Raw genomic sequence first — 22,353 nt, forward strand, 5'->3', positions numbered from 1 at the left:
GCATGCTCTTCTATGCCTCCAGAGTGGAACAGAGAACATGAACACAGTCATGAACTTACTCACTATTGGAAGGCATTCAGATATTGTGGGGATAGGTGTAGTAAAGAAGCCAGAACAGAATGGAATAGTCAAAGTGGCCCAATTCTGAACTTATCAATCAAATTATATATATATTAAAAAATATATGTACACGCACACACAAATATATAAATTTATCAAAAGAGAGGCAGAGACTGCTGAACAGTCTCTAAGAGCCATGTCTGCATTATCAGTCACAGTAACCTTCTAAGCTGTCTTTTACCCTTTGCCAGCATTACTCAGCTGGAACTGAAACCATAGTGTTTCACATTCTTGTATACATGGATCGTCGCTGGATGAAATTCAGTGTAATGGATATCAAGGTATGAAAGATTAATAAATACAGTGGTACAGTTTTCCCCAGCTCTGGCTTTTTCATACCAAGACACAGCTGGGAAAAGAGTGCTGCAGTGCTCTCGTCCTTTCGCATGCTCAGGACATGGGCTGAAGTGGGGTGACAACACAAGCACAGCATTTTGTGATGGGTTAGAGCTGCGCTAAACTGCACCAGAGGCCCCTGCCCAGTGATGCTCCATCCACTGCTGTGTGTGACCATGAACAGGCAGTCTAACCCTTAACTTGTATATCAGGAAGATGTTTACTAGCCAAGGTATATTAAACAGCATGTGGTCACTCCTATTAAGTAGCATAGAGCTCCTCCCATAATATCGGCTACTTTTTTCTGTCTCCTGAGAAATTGCAGCATTCCAGAATGTTATATGATGATACATAAAAAGCAAAGCTTAAACAAAAGGGATCTTTTCTGTTTTTCCATTTGAAACTCTAGTTTCAAGAACAAGTGTTAACCTGCATTCATGGCCAAATGGCTTGTTGTTTTTCTTCTCCTTTATGCTTCATCTCTCTTCCTGGCCCTGGACCCCATGGGGCACCCAGGAAAAGCTGTCAGCTGCCAGTCAGTGGGAGAAGAGCCATCTGACGCTTGGCAGGTTTCAGCTGCACTGCCCTGACAAAGCTACTGTTGCCCTTTGGTCTATCAGATGGTTTCACTCCTGCTCTTTGAGTTGCTTGTGCTCCCAAAAGAGTCTGGGTTTTACTGGTCAAGTATAAATAGATTTCTCTGTGAGCCACCCTTGGTGTGATTTGTCATTGCCAGTTAGTACCCAGGTAGAGGTCTTTCTCCTTTCCCTCCCCATTTCCTAGACTCATGCTATTTTCTGGCACCTTTTGTTTCCTTTCTCAACAGCCTATGCCTGGCTGACAGAAATAGCCCAGTGCTGCGCAACAAATGCCAGACAGAACCAGAAAAGAATTCAGCTCCTTGAGTTAGTTTCCCAATAGAAAATGAAGGCACCTGGGCTGCTGTAGATGCTTTGGCTGTATGAGCTGCTAATGCTCGGAGTGAGGAGTTCAGAGCAAAGTGGCACAAGAACAGCACCATGCTAGGTTCTGCTCCTCAGCACCAGGAAGCTTCTTCGTCAATGGCATCTTTTTCCTTCTGTGGAGAAGATGTGGTTTAGGTCAATCCAAAGAAGCACATCAGGCTTAGGAACTGAAATATATCATGTGTGCTATCACCAATGATCTTCTTAATACCGGTCAATATATTTAGTACCGCATTTTATGCAGCAGTGCCACTGACAATGTTGGCAGAAGAAACAGTGAAGTCAGTTCATAACACTTGGCCCCATTTGTTGTCTGGAACTGTAAATAATGATCTGCTTTATAATACAAAACTGTGTGGAGCCAATCATTGCATCTGCATATGTACACACAGGGAAAGTCTAAAGAGAAAAAATACTGTAATCCTTATCCCCATGTTGGGGGGATCTGGGATGGCTCTCCTAATTGAAATTACTGTATCGTGGACTTTAGGCAGTTATTCTGGTAACTCAAAAGCTGAGGCAAGCCATTGGATATGATTTACAGCTGCAAATGGCCTGTGATCTATCCCAGAGACAACATGCTCCAGTAGCCACTGAGACATATTTGTTCCTCCACAGAACTGTGTGTAGGGGTCTGCTCTATCGTATCGGCCCTCAGTATGATCTGCCATGTCCTTTTGAGCTATTCCTTCCAAAAGAAAGCTTTTTCATTAATCTAGGAAATTTAAATTAATTGTGCACAAAGTCAACAGTTGTTCATCCGTGTCTCCTTGACAGTGCAGCCCCGAGAGAGGCTCTCTTCCAATCCCTGTAAAAGCAATTCCTTCCTGCCCAAGGAATTCTCTCTCTCCCCCTGGACAAGCCAGAGGAGCTGTAGGTTTTGCAAATGTCCAGTGATCAAATTACCTGATCAAATTACCATACTTAACCAACCAAACAGGGTGTATGAAGAGTAAAGTGCAAAGACCCATGGCTGTTTAAGAGCCATATATCTGAGACATTGCTGTTAAGCTCCATCTTACATTTCTGCCTGAAGTTAACCAAAATGACTAGGCCCATTTAAATCAATTGGCCTAGTCACAGCAATAAAGGCACCCATGTGAGAATATCTTTGCAGATTAAGGCACAGTTTTTACAGACATTAACCACAAAACACTCCAAATGTTAGCTCTTAATAGCTGTGTTGCACTGTGAGAAATTATAGCTACCATACCTGCAAGAACCAGGGTATCTAAGAAAAAACAAATCCCAAGGCATGATTGAGTTACTTATAAATGCTAACTTCACACGAATGAGCACAACCACCACCACAAATCCCTACATACCACCAAACAATAAATGCCCACAACAAAAACACCAGCGGATTTTGCTACGGAGGGCTGCAGCTTAGCTTTGTCTGGACAAGGAATATGGTGAAAAGCGTCTCTAAGTGTTTCCTCCAAGGTCTCAGGTTCCCTGATTTCTGTTATTTTCCAGACATCACCATCAGCCATGTTTATGAAAGTAGCACAAATGTATCCAGCACCAGCCTACTCTAGATGGAAAAACCTCACCATTGACCCCACTTTTAATTTGTAAGACATCAAAGCTGTTTTGTTTGTACTATTAATATGGCTCCCAGTCTCTTCCTCAGCCTGCTATGGGGCATGGAGTAGTCTTTAATGGTGAAAGGGAGTTTGTCAAGAAATATTTCATGAAACTAAACAAATGGATTGTATGCATGTTTAGAAGAAAATATCTTCGAAGAATTTTTCTAAATCCTGCTGCAGCAGTGTCCTCCCCAAGAAAGATCTTCCTTGGGAATGACAGTGACCCATGGGACCCTGCAGAGGGTCCCAGGCTGGTGTCCCCCACCAATCTACTGCCCTCAGTGTAGTGGTAGGTGCCTTGTTTGCTCGGCTCAAATCTTTACCATCTTGGCTGCAGGGAAACAGTAATTACAAACTAAGAGATATTTTACTGAAAGCAGTTAGAAACAAGAACAGTTAAACTACTAGCTGCTGAGAGCTAACCCCAGCTGTGTCTTCATGCTGTTATGCACAACAGGAACCACTTCCTTGTTCACACCACATGCTCATGAGAAGTCATGTTAATGCTTCTGAGTAAATAGCAGAAATTTCATTGAATGTTCCATAACGGACATTGTTTTGGGGTGTGTTTGGGTTTGTGGTTTTTTTCAGAATGCACAGTGTTGAGAGGCCTACGTTTGTGAGACGCCTACTAACTCTGAAGTGACTAGGTGCTCAGGAAGAAGGAAAGATGGAGTGGTAGAGGGTGAACCCTAGTCCCTATGACTAAGATAAATAGGATGGTCTTTCACAACAGCAAGGGTGGCTGATCCAGCTTGTGAGGGAGTGGGAGAAGAGGGGAAGAGTCACTGAGTCTGTCTCACCTTGGGGAAGCAGTTTGTTAGTCCCAAGTAGCTATACCACCATGCCCTTGCAAGCCTGGGAGGCACCAAGCAGAGTCTGTCTGGCTGCTTCAGACCCACAGTAAGGAGCTCATCAGCTTAAGCTGGTTTTAACCTGAAGAAATGTGATACATTAAGGGCTGGTGTCTGGATTGGCTTTGGTTTGGAGGCTCCTTGTGGCTCTTGGCTTTGAGGCTGGATGAGGACTAGACCGTAAGCAGGGAATTTTGTGCTTCTGTTAATTCAAGAGGAGTATATGCTGCATGGTTAGGGTATGTGCTGATGCTTCCAAGACAAACAGAGAAATGGTGCTATTGACTTGTAATACAAAGTATTTTATACACCTGTTAGAGAAGCTCATTGATCTCAGAGCAGTGGCGGCTGGACTCTTTAACAATAACAATGAAAAACATCATATATCTATTAGGCTTTCTCAAATTAGATCCATGTCCTGTGTACCCGACTTCTTCTTTTACTGCTTAATGTGTAAGAAATCCTGTACTGTCAACACTGTTTGCTTGTACTAGCAAAGATGTTAGCAACTAAATAGACGTTTATGGACTGCTTGCTTAACTGTACACTTTTACTTCAGACTAAGCCTGTTTGTGTAGTAACTTTTCTGATACTGTGCAAATGAACTGGAGAGAAATTGGAATGAGAAAAAATTGACAGTTTTGTTGTTTCAGTGTATTGTATTTGGGACCAATGTACCTGCTTGTGTACTTGCATGGAAATGCTGATAAGCCATGAGAATATGCTTTGATGGTGGGAAGTCTATTTTTAATAAGTGGCTTGCATGACTGATCTGATGCTAAATAAACTAGTAAATCTAGAAGTCCTTACATCTATTATTTGCTGACAGCTAATCCTCAGCGTAGGATAAGGAACAGCCATCATTATAGGGAGATGTAATGATGGGTGTTATCTGTTTACATAGCACAGTCTTCAATGAATTTCAACTTGGCATAGCATTTCCCCTTCTCCTCTTCCCTCAAAACCTTAGCAGTTGGATAACACACTAAATCTGTTATTAGTGGTGGAGTACAGAACGAGGGGGCTGGAAAGACCTTTGTAAGGTTGTCCAAGCTCTCCCTGTGCTCTGGGGAGGGTTATGTGAGATAGATGCTTGTCTCACTTGTTCTTAAAGACCTACAGCAATGAAAACACTGCCACTTCCTTGTGCAATCTGCCAAATCATTTTGCTACTCTTATGACTGGAAAGTATTTTATAAAGTTCTGAGTCTTTTTGTTGCAGTTAATAGTTTGTCTGTCACGGTGATCTGTTTTCTGCAACCATTTTCTGTGAATCCAAAGGTTATTAAAATGCTCCTTTGTTCAGCATCCTCCTCTCTCATCAGCACAAACCAAGTCCTTCCCCACAGGTCACATGCCCTAGGTCTTTCACTGCTCTTCTTGCTTGCATACAGATTTTCTGCCTGTAACTGACTACTCTCTGTCTTGAACTATGTAGCCAAAATCTATGTAGCCCAAAGCTGCATGTGGTACCTGAGTGGAGGCCTTGGCAAGACTGAGGTGTTGGAAGGATTATTTTTGTTTCTCTGGTCTGTTTCCATACCTGTCATTTAGCACCCTCAGTGGTGTTCCCTCCTGCTCAGTTTGCCATGGGTCGCAACTGCCATGGGTTTGCAGAACTGCTGCTTGGCCAACTGGCCACTGTCTTGTACTGATACAGCTTGCTATTCCTGCCACCTACAACTCCTTAGGCTTGCAAACTGCTTGAATGCAGAGTCTCTTCACACACCTTTGTGGGAGATGATTTTTCAAAACCCCTGAGGGATGTAAGAAATAAATGATGATAAGCTCTGCAAGACGTTCTGCATGGTAACAGTGCTCCAGAAGAAGTCTAATCTGGCATTTCCACTGATGCTGCTGAATCTTTTCCCAAGCTGAGGCAAGGCATAGGTTCTTCCTACAGTTTCATGAAATCACCTTCTTCCCATCTCCATAACAGAGTGGAAAAGAGCAGTGGAAAGTCAAAAGGAGAGAAGAGGGCATGTATAGGAGCTGGGTCTTACGGACTTTGAATTCCCCCTGGAGCTCAAGATTTTTGTGCTTTGGACTGACCTCTTAAAAATAGCTCATCAAACAGCAGTGTGGAAGCTCATGTTAGAGCGTAACATTACACTGGTTTTACAGCGAGCGTGAGACAAACAAGAAAATGGGACATAGGAAAGAACTGACAAGTCTGTAACCTGACCGAACTACTCAGAGTGACTGTCCATAAGTTAGGATAGCTGGGGAGTTAAACAAAACCATCCTGCCTCATAAGTAACAAAAATCTGCATTTCTGCTGATGCCTGGTACAGTCTGCTTCTTTATAAAGCCCTGGGTTTTTGTAGTTCTGATGTTCTGAGCAGTTAAAATACCTTTTTCCTTCAACACATTGTACATGTGCAGGTAACTTTTTGTCTAAAGTATCCAAGGATGCAGATGGTTTGGGAAATGATTCAATATTTTTACATGCATTGTGAATTCTCTCTAGTTTTATTTGACATTTAAAAAAAAAATGTATGAAGGGCCTCTTGCCTCTTCCTCACTTCCTTTTTTTTTTCATCATCATACTTCCATTTGTTCAGACAAGAGGCATGTAGCGGGTAGAACGTGTTGGTGAGCATCAGGTTTCCTCAATTTCTCTTCCACAAATGCTCAGTTTCCATGGTATGGGCTAGGAGGCACACAGGCAGAACAGAAAGATGTTTTGCCCATGTAGAGCATATACAAAACTTGATTCTTGATCTTGCCTGCTGTTTTGCACCAGGAAATGTTGGTTCCTTATGATCCCAGTAAAAAGGCATCAGCCTCTGTAAAGTATCATTTGAAGTGCTATTTATTAGAGTTAACACAATAAAGAGAGGGTAGTACAGATACTTTTGCAACCCTTCAAATGCTGGGAACCCCGAGCTGTGAAGCATCAAACAGGCCTCCGGCACAGCATGCTGTGCAGATCCTGTTCGTGGAAGGATTACCCCATTTTTTGTTATTCGAGCTATTTCAGGATTTTCTTAAAACAATTCATCATTTCATTCATCAAACTACTTATCATTTCTACTACCAAGCAGGAAGGATGTGCACATGAGAACTTTTTGCTGCGCTGCCAGACGCAGGGAAGGCCACACAGGTGGTGTAATCGCTGGGACTGCGGGGCAGCAGCCTGCAGGCTCCCCCGCTATCATTAGCTGGGTAACTTTATCCTGCGGCCAGGGACCAAGCACAGCGCAGCACGGCCCTGGCCCCGCTGTGTGTGTCACTAACTCCTCGATGCACAACGGTCTTCTGGTGAAGATCACTACACCTGCTGGTCTTGGGAAACTTTCAGCCTCTCAACTGTAATGGGCTGTGTTTCTGTACAGATGTTCATGTTTTAATTGTGTCTTTTAAATTAGCTTGATTGGTTGATCGGGAGACCATGAAATTCAGCAGAGATGGCTGTGCACATAGGGCCTCCGTGCTTAATCCTGTATGCATAAGAGATGCTGGTTTGTAGGGACGTTCCTCATGCCCCAATGAACAGGCATGCTGCGATTTCTTTCCTTCTTCCTCCAAATTGCAAGGAGCTCAAAATCCTGTTAGGCATGTAGATGAGGAGGGGTCGTATGGCACCCAAATAACAAAGTACTCATGTTTGCAACTGCTCAGGTGCACGCCCTTGAGCATTGCCCTGCATCACCAGCGAGCCTTGGAGCTTGAATTAGTAACACCAACACACTAGCCACTATATTGTGTGATTGGAACCCAAATTAAAGGCAGCACTCAGATTGATACCCAGAAAAAGTCAGGGAATCTTACTTACGATAGTAATTTGCTCCCTAGGGTCATAACCTGCCTCAGAGCTGGGTCTGTGCTGGCAGGCAGGTCAGCAGTCCCAGGTAGAGAGCTCAGGAAATACTTTCTATCAGGCATCCCAAGGCACAGCCAAACTGGTCCACTGAAGGCCTGAGCAAGGTCAGTTTCCGAATACACTTTGGGCAGTAACTGATCTTGTAATAGCTCCATCTATGTTGCCTGTATCAAAGAAATATTTTCAAGGATCATTAGGCAGTCATACTGGCTTGACTCACTGAATGAGAAATTTTAAAGAAAATCACTTTGGAAGAGATGGTTCTGGATGATGTGTTGGGATTTGGGGCACCTTAAAAGGCAGATGCCCAAGTAAGGGTATGTGACATCTCTTATTGTGTGGGTCAGCTGTGAAACGTGCACAGACATCTGCTGTCACGTGCTGTCATCATCTGTGCCTGTTTTCTCCCTGCTAGCAGCACAATCCCAAGGAAGGTTAACCCCGCAATAATCAGCCCCTACCTGTACTGTAAAACTGAGTCACCAGCACAGCTCAGTGGGGACTGGAAAAGGCAGAATGTATTGCAAAGTTTAAATTATGGTCTAGGACTTCAGGATATATTCTCTCCTAGAGAACATTTAATCTTTAGCATAGATTTTATTATTAATCTCTCCTATCTTCATCTTGTCTCTCACCAGGAAATGGGTTTAAACATCACAATTTTTCTTAATAATTCTGATTAATGTCCTTAATAATTTTCTGAAGATCTGAAGTGGCCTCTGTACCTATTTCTACCCCACTTTGCAGAGGGTGACATGATACATGCCCTATGAGAGCATGCTGTATCTCAGAGGTCACAGTTCTTTAGAAAAGCAACAGAAGAGAGCTGCAGCGCCTTGCTCTGAAGTCAAATGGTACAGAACCCTCCTGCCTTTATGCAGGCTTAGTAAGAGAAATAAGGAAAGGTTCTACATAAGATACAGGTATTTTCTTCCTTGGTTTCTGTAGGTGCTAATTAAATACATGTCAAAATACATGCTGCAGCGTGCTTTATAACCCTAAAGTACATCTATATGCCTTTTGCAAGGTGCTACATGCTCATGTGGTTTGGATTAACTTAATTTTGATGGTTAATAAACCATTTCTTAAATGGGCTAAAAGGTAAGTAATACTAAGATAAAACTAATAAAGTTCTTCCACAGCAATCATGGGGTAATTATAAAAAGAATATATATTTTTAGAATTTAAGCTTTGAGAAAATCCTATTTGTACTGTTTTCAAGAGATTCCAATTTAGCAGAAATCTGAGTTGCGCATCTTCCTAGGCCTAAATCAAGTTTCTAAGTAAAGATAGGCTTTTTGGCTTTTAAATTTAAGGAGATGAATTGATAGCATTAGGGATCACCATGTGGCTGAAGATTAACCTCGTCATCAGACATAACTCCCCAAAAAATGAATGAATGCTATGTCTGCCTGCACAAGTATTGAAAAAGCTACATCATGAGTCTGTTGGAATCCATGTTTTAATTTATTCTGTAATTACGTACAAAATATAAATACAATTCTCTTAAGTGCTGAACACAGTCAGTTAAAACCACTGTTAAGACAGACTGACTTTGACTTTCTGAACATAGGCACAAGTTGACTGGTTTCAATAGAACTATGGCTACTTTTACAGCAATGAACCTCCTAGGATGAATCACCAGCTCACACCATCAAAATAGTTCTGGTTATTTATGATTACTGGAGGAATTATACATTCTTTTCACATCTTACAAATTCATCATGTTTCACGTTTATAAATTCATCAAATTCGAGATGAGGGTTAGTGCTATTCCCAAAGTATCTACCTGAAGTACTGGTCCACCTCTCAGCAGGCTGTGGTAGAGTACCTTGGACTGCCCCCAAATTGAACTTAGCCCGATCTCTATCTTCTGCATATGTAAAATAAGGAGCACAGCTACAGGCAAGGTCAATGCTAGAGGTTTTAGATGAAGAACAGAAGCCAAACATGAAAATTTTCTTATATTTAGCCACCTTCCCCATCCACACACAAAGCACGTAGTTAAAGTGCCAAAGATTAGACTGTCATATTGCCTAAAGCCCTGAAAAAGGAAGTTTTTAAAAAAAATACTAGTCATATAAAAATAATTTTGATGTGTCTATTTATATGCCATTTCCCTAGCAAAAACTGGTCTCTGCTATTCTTGGGCACCTCATTCAGAAGCCGCTTTCAGAAAACTGTATTCCAGCTTAACTGAAACACTCTTAAACTCAAGTACTGGCAAACCTCACAAACTTGCAGAAATTCAGGTGCTGTGAGGATGACAGAAATCTATACTAGGTAATTTACTTTGTCTCCCACAAGCTTCTAACACGCAAAACATGGACTCCTGCACTTCTCCTTTCAACTGCTTTCCTGTTAGTACTGTCTTCTTGGCTTCATCTAGATTGTCCACTAACTTAGGAGGAAAACAATGCCATAGTAGGAAAAGAGGTTCTGATCGGATGAATACTTGATTTTGTGGCTTTCTTGGTTCTTAATGTAGTCTGGTTAAAGAACAGCTCTGCTTCAAGATCTAACACTCCTCTCAATCCTTAGCTACATAAAAAGAAAATAAGTTTTGGTTTCAAATAAATACAACACACTAAGAAACTGGACATCTTTCTTCTAGTTCTGTATTATTCTATAGCTGAACTGTTTGGAATAATGACTGTAGGGGTATTGGCTATGCATTGCTTCAGCAGCATAATCAGCATACATTGTCAACCATTGCACTCCTAAATAAGAAACATTTTTAGAAGTGTGAGATACCCCAAAATAAATCCTTAAAATTTGTTAGCACCTTCTGTGATTCCTCTTCACCTGAAAACTATGCTCTTTTATTGATTAAAAATAAAAAATTCTGCTTCTGTTCTCTGTCTCTGGTAGTCTCTGTTATTCACTTGAATGTCCAGACTCATTAGCAATAGACTACATCTGTTAAAACACACAAAAATGGCTTAAACAGTGTTTAAGGAATAAATTACTATAATGCAAAATAGAAGACCTACTTTGCTTTCAGAAACTTTTTTCTCATTCACAATATCTTTCCATCTCTAGGCCTGCTACTGAAAACAACTCTGTTGATAAAAAGGAAGCCTGCATGAAGAAATTTTTATAAAAAACATCATCATACTTAAAATACACTAGGAATTTTCTTCCATTTAAACACAAGTCTTCTTTCTTCAACTGCTCTATGCTTCACCAGCCTATCTTCACTGAAAGCATAAAAACCCATTTCACTCAACACTAAATAAGGGTAGATACTCTAGGGGTGTCAGAGCCTTTATACTAGGTGTTTGGAACAGGGACCTCTTAATCTTTTCTGCCATGCCTAGTGTTGTACAAACATCATCCTGTAAGTGCCTTGTGCTCCTTTTGACCCGTTTCTCCAGCACTGAAGTGCCTCTGTGTAGATTTAAACTGGGCTTTTTACAGAGCAATGGAATATTTTTCTCTATATGCATCTGTATCACAACCCCTCAATTAGTCAGTCCCAGCAGTTTTAAAAAAAGAAGACATGAATATGCAGATTCACTACGCATGTAGTCTTTATAACTGGGAATAATAAAGAGGGTACACTTGACACAGCTTCCTCTATAATAATGTCAGCATTCATCCCACAGAGCAGTATTGCCAGGGCTTTCATACTTGCCTCTGTACCAATACTAGAAAGGAGTGGACCCTAGCATTTAGGAAAAAGTGGGTGTGCTGACACTGATTCCTTAGTGTCCTTGGTGGTGCAAGATCAGCTTGTGAACTTCCAGCACTGTGGGGGAAACAAGGAAGACAGAAAAGATGGGAAGAGTAACCAAGGATTTTAAAGGGAACTGCAGAATACAGAAAACCGAACAGGCATTTTCTGCCTACAAAGACACCAAAGGCTGTTTGATGCCATTGTTTTTAAGTGTCTTAAACAGTACTAAATGCCCTAATACATGAAGCACATTGGGAGAGCCCTCACTATATTTGGTGTCATGTTTTTTCTACCTCTCCACTTGAGCAATGGGAAAGAAAAGTCCTCAATGTTCAGAGTTCATCTACAGTGGCTAGTGTCCAAAGAGCCAATATTGCAAGGGAACAATTTTCATCTGAATTTTTTTCCCCAAGAGTCCATTATCAGTCTTTGGGTTGTATGCATAGAACTGGCCCCAAAATATTAGGGCTCCAAGGTACTTTCCCTAATTACTATGCAGCTAAACTTGCCTCTGCTAGCATGGTAAAGCATAGGGATAATTACAATATCACCTGAGCAAATGATGCATGCCAACATTAAAAGCTTAATGTCAGGTTTTAAAGAGAATTCCGGTTCCTAACAGCACAGACAGTAATCTTTTGAAAGCCCCTGCTATGTACCTGTCAGCATCACTGGGTGGCTAAATATCCTTAAAAATCTGACCCTCCATCCTCCAGCAGATCGGAGGAACTCTGCAGCTTGAGCTTTGTCCTTCAGTTGCTCATGTTTTAAGATGCTCATTTAAGATTTCATTTATTGCAAAGATCAACCTAGGGGTATTACCACAGAACACTCCAGTGCGCTGTAGCAGCATGCTGGCAGTCTGTGCTGTTGTGGCTTCACCAATGCCTATACCTGAAGCAAGTTAGTGGTCCTTTCTGTTGCTTTAGTAATTCTAGGTTTTTCAGTTAAGGAAGACACAAAAAACCCACACACACAATTACATGCAAATTAAGTAAAAAATTCTTTAGAAGTGCAGAATATCACAGAACATCCATTGGAAGTTTGCTATTTTGACAACTGTGTGATTAAAAGCCCACTAAAAACTATGGAAAGACACTTGATTACTTAAATGAGCTTTGGATCAGCTGTAAGGGCATTTCTTTATCTATGCACTGAAACTGTTATACATAACAGTTAATTAAGTTACAGTTACAACATCAAAGAAATGCCAATAATGAATACTTATTTTTGCTAACAAGAGCGAATAGCTTTCTTATGAATAGTATAATTTAACAACTTAGCTATGTAATATCCCTATGAGAAATCAAGGCAAATTTTTTAAAACAAATTACAGATGCATGTGTACAAACTACATAAATCAAAAATTTTAAGTAAATATAAAAATATATATATTACAAAATTACATCTTCAATGAGATCCTGCCTGTACAGCGACCTGCACCCGCAAAATCCCGAGCACTCCACTCTCAATACTATTGGTGAGAGCTGAGTTCATGCTGCATTTTTCAAGCCCACACACCCCCCTTGTGTTTTCTACCTAGGAAGCCAGAGGTTTATAGATTCAGACTATTCCTCACACAGCTGCAGAGTGCTGAGCAGGAAACAGAATCTCACACTGTGAATTAGGAATGTATGCTAAGTATCACATCAAAAAGTACTTGGTAAAGTTGTTTGGATCCCTTTACATAAAGGTTCAGGTATCATTCAGGAACAATGTTACTCACCTCTTAACTCAGTAGCTAACCTATGCTAAGCTAAACAGTATAATTTGATTGCAAGAAACGCATGGGCTTTTAAGTCACTGTCTATGTTTTCAGTGCCTTTTTGAGGTCAGAGTAGAAATTGGCCAGGGTACTAGACATGGCAGTGTCTACTGCAGACTGTGGTAGCATCCCTCGCAGTTCAGTCTGAATATAGCCTGTCAAAAGGCTGTGGCTCGGATAGTCCTTGAGAGGGACGCAGAACCAACCACAAGGGTGATTGAATCCACGGACAAAGTTAGGTCTCACCTCTCCATAGTCTAGGCTTATACCTATCAAGGAAAACAAAAAAAAAAGGAAATTAATTTGAGACAGATAAAAAATAAAGGTACAGTATATCTAAAATGTACATGTTTCTGCTTGGGGAATTTAGCAGAAGTGACAGACACACTTCGAGTTTCTGGGTACTTTCAGGCATGAAAGTTGTCTGCTCTTCATCCAAACTCCACAACAGACAACCAGAACCTGATAAGTAGAAATTATGACATTAAAAAGACATTCCTCCTATTTACTACCAAGTTGTTACTCCACCCAGTTTGCTCTAAGAGCTGAGTCAGAGCACTCAACTTGTCTCTACCACTCCTGTCCCACAGTTGGCATAAATGAAACTTGGCACACTGGCATGGCTCATGGGTAAACCAGTAACTCGTATACTTCTTTAAATTTGTAAAATGTTAAAATACCTTTGAAATACTTGTTGGATACCATCTTACACCATTTTGAATGCTTACTGCAGAACTAAACTTAGTTTGAATCAAATCTTAAGCCAAGCAGCTGTTGCAAAATAAGAATTAAGCAGAGGTTAACTGGTGCCTTACCACATGTTAGTAGCCCATCTTCATAGCTTGTAGTGTAAGAGAAATCAACAAATTCCCTTGGTGCTATGATGTTCCAGAGCTGGCCAGCAGTGGTGTAGCGCATAACACAGCAGTTCTTGTTGAGTGACAGAATGAGGAGGGTAAAAAACAAAAATAACTTAGTATAATGAATACAGGGAAATTTAGGCTGGTAGGCAGCTAGCCTTTTCCACAAAGGTCACAGCCTCTGTCAGCTACACTGTGCAAATAACTTCAGTGAGGTCTGGATGGCTGCGTTGTTTTCAGTCTAAATGCTGGAAGTTTGTAAGGACTTGCAGTCTGCAACTGAGAGCTGCAGGAGCTGAGAATATCTGACACGTTTAAACCATACTGACTAAAACTACAGAACTCTGTCATGCCTGGGAACTGAAAGCCATGTGGCTTTTATGTGGCTTAACAACTACTTAGCGAGTCTGAAAGGACCATGAATAAATTGCAAGAGGCCTCTCTCAGGACTAAGATGCTCTGTCATGTACTTTTAATCCACCAAGTGAATAATAAAATGGAACGCAAACAAGTCTTCAAAAAAGGCTTTCTTTTAAGACAATAGAGTTTGCATAAATTTTAGGGAATAATTAGCAAAAATACCTTGCCATATAATTTTTCCGTAACAGCCAGAGGAAAAGAAAATCCATGTTTAAGCCAGTTGTCCACAGGGTTTTGAAGTCATACTGAATGTCCCCAGTAACCAAAGGAAGGCTACCAGCTCTTCTGTAATCAACTTCAAAGCCACCTTTCCTTAGCAAGTCCTGCTCCTCAGTATGAACTATTTTGGCTGCCAGCACAAAGCCCTGACATACAGTGAAGCCGGTCTTTTAGGAGGAGGGAGAGGTTGCAGCTTCTGTATGTGTGGATAATTAATACCCACGATTTTATTCATTGTGGAATGCAAGAAAACAAGCTGTTATGAAAAGGCTTTGGCATACAAAATATTACACTGTAACTCTCTATATGTGAATTTTATCAGAGGCTACCAGAGCTCCTAGGTCCAAGATAATCGTGACCAACCAAGTTTTACTCCTTTATTTTTAGCATTGATGGAAAGCTGAACTTCTAGCTTCAGAACAGGACTGCACAGCCAGAAAGCCTCATCTGAGGCCACCCACAACATGTATGCACAATATCCCATGTGCATGCAGAAAACAGGCAGAAAAATGTTAGTATTTGTTGGAACAACTGCTCTGCTGTACTGTTAAATTCATGTATGCACTATACACATTTCCCTTAAGAATCTAAACAAGTCTTCACCTCTTCAAATGTTTCCATGATGTCCATTGTAGTCATTAAGCTGTCCCAGTCTAGCCTATAAGGTCCAGGGCGAATATGATCCACTATTCTGTTAGTAACATCTTCCACCACTCCTTGAGCTTTGTAGCTAGAGAAACATTATGTTTACATTTAAAGGTGAGAAATTCTTTATAAATATTCCTTTAATTTGCAACAGCACACTTACTGTAATACCTTGGTACCTGGAGTTATGGTCAGTGAACAATTGTATCAGAAAGACAATACAGAAAAAGACCTATGGGTGCATCTATTCTCCTCTGCAATAAATGTTATTCTGAGAAGATTTGTCCTTATGCTGCAATCACTATTTTGTAAACGGCAAACTCTTCCCTCAGATAAAAATCATCATGTTTATTTCTCTAACAACTTGGTGTTTTGCTGCTCTTGCTGGGGGAGCAAGGGAGTCCACCAGGGACAAGTAAAGCTAAATGCAAAAAGAAAGGAGAGCAGGGGTACAATGGGAAAAACATTTTTCATAAAGTAGAAGTAACAGTAGTAGGACCAAGCTAATGAGAATCTTCATTATGCTTTGGTGGCGTATTAGAGTACCAAACAAAATAATTTGGTATAAGACATTACAGAACATTCATTTGTTATCAGATATTTTTAGTAGACACCAGAGATTTTGTTTACTTGAGTTACCTGGCCTCTGGCTCCTGAAGGGGAAGAATCCATCAGAACCATTATTTTCAAAATAATTCTTATTCATTAAGCTGTTCTTACTAATAGTAGATAACTAGTCAAGCAACACATTCATCTATTCACTTGCACAGTTCACCCATATTCACTCACAGTTACCTGGTATCTCAGCTGTATACTCAGAACTGGAGGACGACATGAACATGCCAGTGGCTTCTAGGTAGGTGTTTGGAAAGTTTTTCCAAGTGTCTTTTATTACACCAGGTGTATTCACAACCCTGCAGTCTTCATCTGCACATAGCAGCCACTGCCCTCTTGGCAGTGGTTCAAGTTACGCCTATTGTTGATGCCAGTGTGCCCATGGCCCTGTACAGAGTCAGCAGACTTGGTGTCTGGGGTCATCAGCTCTTGCAGATTTAACAGGATTTAAATTCCACAGAGTGTATCAGTCTTTGAGATACTTTCAAACACTACCTTTTCATGTGACTTTTCCTTTCTTTAGAGTGCTGGTTTTTAGTAACTATTTCTCTACCTAAACCTACAGATACCAATAGAACCCAGTGACAGAAACTAACACAGGAAGGGCCTTTACGTCACACATCTTTCCCACAACTACATGCTTGATATTTTGCTCTATTGTAGTTGCATAGTCACTGTGAAAGTCCAAGCACTGACCCTTCAGACCTACTGAACCTGGACTTAATTCTGTGGTTTGCAGACCATCCTTCTAAAAGGTCTGGGCCTATGTTGTTGCCCACTTCAGCCAATGGGAGTTTTGTGGTGTGCTCCACAGTTTTCATTGTTCATTGTTCTAGACACCATCCAATGCTAAAGCATCAAAGTACGATACTAAAAAGAAATGGTACAGGCACCCTAAATGATCCACTTAGCTTCTCCTGCGGGGAATCTGTGTAGTTGAAGGCTGTAGAATCCACAGCCTTCATTTCTAAATTCTACGAAACACGTTTGTGGAACGTTAAAAATGTATCTTCTCTGCAGGCAAACTTACAGGTATCCACTGAATTCTTCTGATGGTTTACGCCACACAGTTGCATCTTTCTGAAAGAAAACAGAAGATATGATGTTAAACTGTCTCTTGCGTACAATTCTAAGATATCCAGAAAGTGCCTTAATTTTTCTGAAGGAAAGCAAAAGACTTTACCATTAGCTCTGGTTCACCCCAAAGGGCTCAATGACCTGGGCACTTTTGTACACTTTTCTTGAGAAGATAAGCAGATGTTTCAGACATCTTTTGCTCATAATCTTCCATTCTTTCCAAAAATCAGTCAATAGCCTTTCTCAATGTCAAATGCTAGAAGTCTGCATAGAAATAGGGCTTGGCAGGCCAAGCCACTTTACTAGGAAAACACACAGAATAATGGAACTGCGTTACTAGGCAAAGCCTTTCAATTAAAAGGCAACTGGAAACCCATTATCTGGACACTATTTAGACAGGAAGACCACACAAATTCTGCTTGCACTCCTGTAACACATGACCAAGCAGATGTGTGCAGGAGGTGCTGACGCTGGCAGACAAGAAAGCTTAAGTTATTCTTCTCTCCTAGATGCTTGACTAGAAGTGTCTTGCAAGCAGTAGTCTATTTATTGTAAAGTTAGCCAGAGAAAATAAAGAAAACAGTATCTTCTGATTTTTATCGAACGATAAAATGGAACCTCTGTACAAAATCTCTGAATTTCAGTGTTGAAGAGAGTACCATATGGCATCTTTTTATTTGGAATCATGATTATGTAAGCACAAAGGACCAAATGTCCTAAAGAACAGTGGCATAAGTACTGCATCCAGAACTGTTGAGGATATTTATGGGCAAAACATATCTCCCTGTCAGGTAGCTAAAGCTCTGAGTTTCTTTTTCATGGCACAGTACAAAACACAACGAAGGAAGGAAGGAAAGAAGTCCAACTGCAAATTTTACAGGGGTAAAATCTGGGGAGTAACATGATCTGAAACAGTGAGATTCACGTAACTTCCTAAAGGAAAATAATGGTATATATATAAGACTCAGCATTTAGCAGAGCAGAGGTGGTGTAGGTGTTTTGTAAGCATGAAAGACTTGGATGCTCTGTTCCTCCCTTTCAAGACAGTTAATTTGTTAATTCTGCAAATAATCAAGTTACTTTTGGAACACTCGACCCTCTCTTATCAATGTCTGTTCACACATTAGAGAACTGCATTGTCTGTCATGGAAGGAAACTTCTGATAATGTGGGGCCTCTGAAGGCAATGGAAACATGAAGCAATATGAGAGAAAGAATTGAGAATGATCTCACTTTTCAAAAGGAAGACTTTTGGAAGGTGAAGCATGATGGGTTCAAGCACTATAGACAAAAGAGACTCCAGACTCCAGCCGGCAGAGCCTACCCGCAGGCTGTGGTTTGTTTGTTAGAAAGTACAAGTGAGCATCTTGCATCACTGCTAGTGCTAACAGCATTTCCAATTTTGCTTTAAGAAAAGCCTATAGTTTTACACAGGTAGGATTCTTCTGTGAGATACTTCCCTGAAAATGGGTAGAAGGAATGACAGAGTATGTCTGTAGACAGGAAAACCACATTCTGTCATCTAAAGCTGTCCTACCCCAGAAGGGTGGTTTCACAGGGCCGCTCATCTGAAAGTCCCGCAAGAATTTGCCAAATGTTTCACACTCATTACAGCTCTTTCTCCCAACTCCCCCGCCAAGTGACCTACAGCTTCCTTGAGAGAACAAATCCGGCCGCACGTGTGAAGCCACCCAGGCCACTCACAGTTTGCTTCGCAACCCGCCATTCGCTGTCTCCGATGCTGTGGTACTGAATCAGAGTGTTCCGCAGTTTCCTAGCCAGGGGTGCTGAATTTGGCAGGAGATCCATTTGGTTTCCTCCTGCGTACAGACACCTGTCACATCAGGACAAGACACCACGTTAAGGACGTCGACAGCCGCGCGACTCATTTAAATCCATGCACTCTGAACACAGAAAGCAGGAACTACCACCCACCCCCCCGCTTGGTGCGGGTGACAGGGGGCGGCTGTCAGGATCCCTCGGCGGGGGGCGCAGGCCGCGAGCCAACGGCCGCCCCCGCCGCGCCAGGCCACGCCCGGAGCTCCGCGGCCGTCAGGCGCGCATGACGGGCGCGAGCCCCCCGCTGCCGCTGCCGCTCCCAGCCCCGGCACCGGCCCCGGCGCCGGCCCCAGCCCCGGCCCCGGCCCCGGCCCCGGCCCCGGCCCCGACCCTGGCCCCGGCCCTGGCGCCCCGCGCTCACCTGCGTCCGCGGCCCTCCTCGCCCTGCGCTCCTCCGCCTCCCCCGCTGGCCGCACTGCCGGCCGGCCCGGCAGCCCAACGGCCGATGCCGGCAGCCAATGAGAGAGTGGCCGGCTTCCCAGCACAGCCAATGGCGGCGCGATCCGCCGAGGGCGGAGGTGGGGGCTTCTTCTCTCATCAGGCGAACTCTCGACATGTCACCGGCGTGTCGTCACGAGCCGGAGGAAGGAGGGCGCCCTCCCGTTCGCTGCTGCGGGGGAAGGCGTGCGCCCCGATTGGGTGGAGGGAGTGGAGTGATGGGAGGGGCGGGGCTACGCCCGGCGGGGCAGCCCCCGCCGGCTCGGGGGCTGCTGGAGGCGGGACTGGCGCGCCGCGGCGGCTGGTGCCCGGGCCCGCCTCGCCTGGCCTGGCCCGGCCTCGCCTCGGCGGGGCGGCGGGGACCCCTGCGGCCGGGGCAGCGGGACGGGCCTGGGGGGCGCCCAGCTGCTGTCCTGGTAACAGCGGGCTGGCCCCGACCGACTGCGGTGACGGCACGTTACCACAGCGTCGCAGTGTCTGCGTGGGAGCAGGCCGAGCCTCAGTCACCGGGCTGGGTCTGCTCCAGGGCTCTTCTTCTCATGTGGCCTGTTACCGCCGCTTTGTAAAGGCTTTTTTCTGTGACTTTATAAAGGTTTACACAGGACGGCAGCTTTCCGGTTGAAGTGTCCTGTGGATGCGCTGTTCAGCTGGGGGCTGTCCTGCAAGTGCCATGCAGCGGGCGGGAGCGTTGAGGAGCGTCTTCCCTATCAGCGCTCCGGGGTTGCTGTTAGCTATGACTTTTGTCACAGCAGCTGAAACTGAACACAAAATGCTTGTCCAGCCATGAAGGTCTTAAGACGGTGCAGAGCACAGCAAGAGGTGCATTGCGGTGAGAATGCCTGAAATACCCTTGATTTCAGTCAGCAGTCCTTGCAGTGTGATCCAGCAGGCTTTTGAAGGAGGTATTGAAGTTTTGCTTTGCTCTGTAAAGCAGCAAGCAGACCATATTCTTCTTAGGAATAAGGCAGCTCCTGTGGTCAGCCCACAGCTGAAGCAAACTTGAAAGTATGTTTAACTGCTTGTTTCTTGCAGAATTGCACTGTTCACTGGACTTCACCCAACTCAGTCCAACAGAATCATATCAGGCAACATCCATGCAAAAAGACCAAAATCTTGGAAGGGCAGAAAAAGAAATGGGGCAAGAAATAGATGGTTAGAAAGAGTGGGGACAACAGATCTTTGTGTGGTAATATGTTGTTCATTTTGGCTAATGCTGGCTCCCAAAATGCATGGTTTGACCATGGCTGTGTTCTCAATACATGGCTTTACGCCAGGCTTTTTGAACTGCCCCTAGCTCCCCTTGCAGATTACAGCTCTTGGTCATTTTGCCTTAAATGAAAATGGGTTTCTAAACAAAGATCATGCTTTTAAGGACATACTAAACAAAAAGTGAAAATGTCTTGCATATAATCCTTGAAATTTTACAGAATCAAAAGAGTCGTTTTGAGCTGAAAGCGTAGCAACATTATGGGAATGTATTTCACCAGTCTTCCTTCAGACTCCTGTCCTGTAAGTGAAAAAGTGTACATCTGACCAGCCCCTGGATGCTTTCTCCATTCTTTCCTGGCCTGTTGCACTTCTTGAAGTCAAGTGTTTTCTTGCCTTTCAGGATGTCTTTCCTTCCCCGTGGGCTGTTACTTAGTTTAAACCACCAGTGTAAGCTTGTTCATTTTTTTAGAAGGAGACTTATTTTTCTTGAAGGAGGGAATGACAAGGTTTTGTTGGAAAATAGTGATTTCTGAATAAAACCGTATTTGTAGAAATGTGTCATATTTCCAAGGGCTGGATGGATTTTAATGGAAGGCTGGCAGGTCTCTTGAAAGCTGCTGTGGCTGCTCATACAGCAAGTTTCGTAAGCCTAGGAGGTCTGTAAGTCTTCTGTAAAGCCCCTGGATAGTCTATATTCTGATATTCAACATTAATTTTATGTTTTGGGCCAACTTGGTGTTTTCAGGGCTTATAAATTAGTTTTTCACCACAGTGAGGTGGGTACTTCCATATCTTCTAGGCTTCCCAGCTGTGCAGTGCAAAGTGTCAGTGAAGAACCTGAGATAACAATGTGCAAGTGCTGCCACATACGTTCCTTCACTAACTACACCAATACCTACAGTGTTACCAGCTCAAACTTGTGCCTGTGTGAGGAAAATGCTATGGGAGACAAATATTAAATGTTGTTAACCATGCCATAGCTGAGCCTTTGCTGCTTCTTCCTTCTAGCTTCTGTGGCACACCTTTGCAGCACTAACTCCTGAACCGCTCCCAAATTACACCAGGGCCATGTCGCCCCAGAGTTATGCAGTATTGCTGTAGAAGAACATCTGTTCCTCTTGTCATACAACACCTTGCACAGGGAAATTTTGATTATCACAACTAGTGGGATCCATGAACAATGTTAAAAGCCCAAAATACCTCTGTCCCCAACTTGAAAGTAACTTGATAAAATAAAATTTATCCTGCAAACTGCTGTGTTCACCTCCATGAAGGTGAACTGTTATCTTAGAATGCCTGATATTTCATCCTAGAAATACTATTGCATGGAGAAGTGTGAGACTAACTACCAGCATTTAATATTAGTTAACCGATGCCTAAAAATGGGTTCGATTGCTGAAAGTGTTCCCCAGTGGAATGTATAAAAAATAGTAAGGAGGACACTTTGGGTGGTTTTCAAATACAAGGAATGGTACACATCTAACCCTAATGTCTTGCAACTGTGTTAGAGGTAATAAAATGAGTGCAGTTTACCAAACACACTGGACCAAATTGTGCTTTTGTAGCAAAGGGTATAGAACCATTAATATTTAATGTGCTCACTCCTATATGACAATCAGCAGGCTGGTTCCAGTCCAAACCAGTACCGAAGTATTTTACTGTATCAAACCTGAACTCCAGCTGTTGGAAGAACAAGAATGAACGGCACATGCTTGCCTCATTAAAGTTATTCTGACCGATATATTTCTCTTAAATTTAAATGTCTCCAAACTGCCTAGTGCCCTTTCCAGATAGAAAGCTAACAGGCTGCCCTTGCTAATGTATTTAATAGTCTCAAACTTAAATATAGTTTGAACTTTTGTCACACAGAGAACTCTAAAAAGCCTATTCTAACAGGC

At 42.7% G+C, this 22,353-nt stretch overlaps 1 protein-coding gene across 2 annotated transcripts; it reads right to left on the reverse strand.

Annotated features, from left to right (window-relative positions):
* Window positions 1-9,143: 9,143 nt before the first annotated feature.
* STARD4 (StAR related lipid transfer domain containing 4) lies at window positions 9,144-19,300 on the reverse strand. Of its 2 annotated transcripts, XM_075488669.1 has the most exons (6): window positions 19,170-19,300; window positions 18,674-18,803; window positions 16,924-16,973; window positions 15,237-15,363; window positions 13,950-14,064; window positions 9,144-13,403 (listed from the first exon to the last, which is right to left on the reverse strand). In XM_075488669.1, the coding sequence occupies exons 2-6, from the start codon at window positions 18,776-18,778 to the stop codon at window positions 13,177-13,179; spliced, it is 624 nt and encodes a 207-aa protein (XP_075344784.1). In that variant the 5' UTR covers window positions 18,779-18,803; window positions 19,170-19,300; the 3' UTR covers window positions 9,144-13,176. The 2 variants fall into 2 exon arrangements, with proteins under 2 accessions (XP_075344784.1, XP_075344785.1); XM_075488670.1 differs by lacking the exons at window positions 18,674-18,803; window positions 19,170-19,300 and adding an exon at window positions 17,077-17,286.
* Between the last annotated feature and the right edge of the window lie 3,053 nt (window positions 19,301-22,353).

This window comes from Mycteria americana, chromosome Z, assembly GCF_035582795.1.
Source record: "Mycteria americana isolate JAX WOST 10 ecotype Jacksonville Zoo and Gardens chromosome Z, USCA_MyAme_1.0, whole genome shotgun sequence".
NCBI classification, from domain to species: Eukaryota; Metazoa; Chordata; class Aves; order Ciconiiformes; family Ciconiidae; genus Mycteria; species Mycteria americana.